This window comes from Pteropus alecto, unplaced genomic scaffold (assembly GCF_000325575.1).
Source record: "Pteropus alecto unplaced genomic scaffold, ASM32557v1 scaffold52, whole genome shotgun sequence".
Taxonomy (NCBI): domain Eukaryota; kingdom Metazoa; phylum Chordata; class Mammalia; order Chiroptera; family Pteropodidae; genus Pteropus; species Pteropus alecto.
Window position 1 is genome coordinate 5,681,315 of NW_006433941.1, and position 2,580 is coordinate 5,683,894.

General features: G+C 42.3%; 1 protein-coding gene across 6 annotated transcripts in view; it reads left to right on the forward strand.

Moving 5' to 3' along the window:
• FLCN (folliculin) overlaps nt 1-2,580 on the forward strand; it is a 19,269-nt gene extending 16,689 nt beyond the window's left edge. For 5 of the 6 annotated variants that reach the window (XM_015586674.2, XM_015586673.2, XM_015586676.2 and 2 more), the window contains 3 exons: nt 245-376; nt 494-599; nt 1,313-2,580. In XM_015586674.2, coding sequence (XP_015442160.1) covers nt 245-376; nt 494-599; nt 1,313-1,508 — 434 coding nt within the window. In that variant the 3' untranslated portion in view covers nt 1,509-2,580. The remainder of the gene's footprint in view (nt 1-244; nt 377-493; nt 600-1,312) is intronic. The other variant, XM_015586677.2, reaches the window with a different exon arrangement.

Genomic DNA, 2,580 nt, shown 5'->3' on the forward strand with positions numbered 1-2,580 from the left:
TGAATTGAGGTATGTAAAGTAATTAGTAAAATTTATAGTAAAATATGTTAGTTTAATTGAGGCAAAAGTTACCCATAACTATTCACAAATAAACTATAGGTTTTAAATAGCAGAGCATTAATCTCAGGAGACTGGAGTTTTTCCCTAGTTGATCTGAGATAATTTGGAGTGGCAGATTGAGGTGGGCTTGTTAAAGGGAGGAAGAGGAACACTCAACGGAGCAGTGCTTTTTGTGTTGCCACAGAATTTGCTGTTGTAGTGGAGGTCCATACGGCCACTCGTTCCAGCCTCCACCCAGTCGGGTGTGAGGATGACCAGTCTCTCAGCAAGTATGAGTTTGTGGTGACCAGTGGAAGTCCTGTAGCTGCAGATCGAGGTGGGTGCTGCTGAACTATCTTTCACCAGAACCAGAGTGGGAGTAAGGTCGCTGAGGCCTCTCACTTAACCCTGTGCTGACACATACCCCCTACTTTGTCCCCACCCTTATTCCCAGTTGGCCCAACCATTCTGAACAAGATGGAAGCTGCTTTGACCAACCAGAATCTGTCTGTGGATGTGGTTGACCAGTGCCTCGTCTGCCTCAAGGAAGAGTGGATGAAGTAAGCACACACCACCTTGCCTCCTAGAGTCTTTGCTTTCTGACTGGGGAAGGCTGGATTGCTGACAGCATTGTGTCTACTTAGGAAAACCAGAGCTGTTTCCAGAAAAAGGTGAGGTCGTGGCCACCAGGAGAGGCGATCTAGAGTAGAAGAGCATGAGTTCAAATACCAGCTCCAATCACAATGTATCGGCTAGGTGACATTGAGCAAGTGACTCACTGCCCCCAAGCTCAGTCTGTGAGATGGGGGTGACATGTGCCTCCAAGGGAAGCAGTTATTTTTGCTGCTTAATTAACTTTAAAAATCTGAAAGTCAGATAATAGATTTTCTTTTTACCAAAGCAAGTTACTTTATTCCTATCTTCGTAGTAATTTTTTGTCAAATTTAATTAGTGAAACAGTGTCCTGATTTCAAATAATGCAGTGACACTTAGGAGCAACCAGTTCCTTTCATGAATTTAGCATTTTTTTTTCTTTTTTTCTCTCCTGTTTTGATGCACCAGCCATGTTACCCAGGGTTATAACTGATGAGAAAATTAGAGATCCTAAGGTGTGCAAGTATAGGCTGCTACTTTGCTGCATTCTCTCTTCTGATGTTTGAATTCCAGCTCCATTTGCAGAGCCATTGTTGGTGTCGAAGACCTTAAGCCTCAGGACCAGAGCGCTAGTGATTGTGTTATGGTATCTGAGTGTTTTGTTTTTGGTTTTCTACAGCAAAGTGAAAGTCCTTTTTAAATTCACCAAGGTGGACAGTCGACCCAAAGAAGACACTCAGAAGCTCCTAAGTATCCTCGGAGCATCCGAGGAGGACAACGTCAAACTGCTCAAGTTTTGGATGACAGGCCTGAGCAAAACTTACAAGTCACACCTCATGTCCACAGTCCGTAGCCCCACAGCCTCAGCCTCGTAATTGATCCCACCATGGAAGTCTGTGTCTGTGTAAGCCTTCTGGGAAGTGGTAATGGCTATTGTTGCCATTGAGCTTAGAGATAGGTCTCTGGTGGCAGTCACAAGCTGTCCTTCCATTTCTGAATGCTGGCATGGAGCTGTTGCCTAGCAAAGAATGGAAACTGTTGGGGCTGAACTTTGCCTGTGTGTGGGATTTGGGCCCAGTGTAGTCCTTGGTACCATCCCACAAGCTTTCAGTTGCTCCAGCCTAAAGAAGACAATGGGAGCTTTGTGACAGCAATGGGTCCCAAGCATTTGCGTACCCCTATGAGAGAAGACTATAAAGAAAATGTGTGTCTCATGCCTAGACCTCAAAATTTATGGAGAAAACAAGTCAGTCTTGACTTGGGTATTTTAGCCATAATAATAGCCTCTTGAAATTCAGCAAGAGTTGTCCAGGTTTTATATGTGTGCATATATGGTTTGTCCCAAACCTGGACAACTCAGTTGTGAATTTTCAGGACAAGTGCTGATCCTTAGTCATTTTCAGTAATCTGGCTTTGAGTTAGGGCTCTGAGAAAGGTTTTAGGGGGTAGAGTAAATGTGTTCCTCATCTTTGGATCCTCTGGATTTCATGTTTTGAAGTCATGTGACTACTAGGTCTTCTGGCCATGCTCTCCTGAGGTTGCTTTGAAATTATCCTGTAGCTTGAGGACAAACCTCTGATCTTTGTTACACAAAGATGATACTTTGCTGAAATGTACAGTGGAGCCATTTGACTTGCTTAACTCACTGTGTATAGAGTTCAGAAACCCACCATAGTTTTATTCCACGTCACTTTGCCCTTTATTTTTTCTTTAAACATTTATACTTAGCTGTAGTTAATTTTCAGAGTATGGTGATTTACGATAAGATAGTTTTATCACCCCAGTGTGCATTTTTGATAAGGGTTAATGGTTTGGAGGAATTTTCCAGCAGTTTTGCTGGTTGGTTTAGTTTTTTTGTGTTTATATTTAATGTGAAGACTAAGTGTATATAACTGGTTAACTGTATCATTCAAGAACATTGAAACAATAAATATGTATTTTTATAAA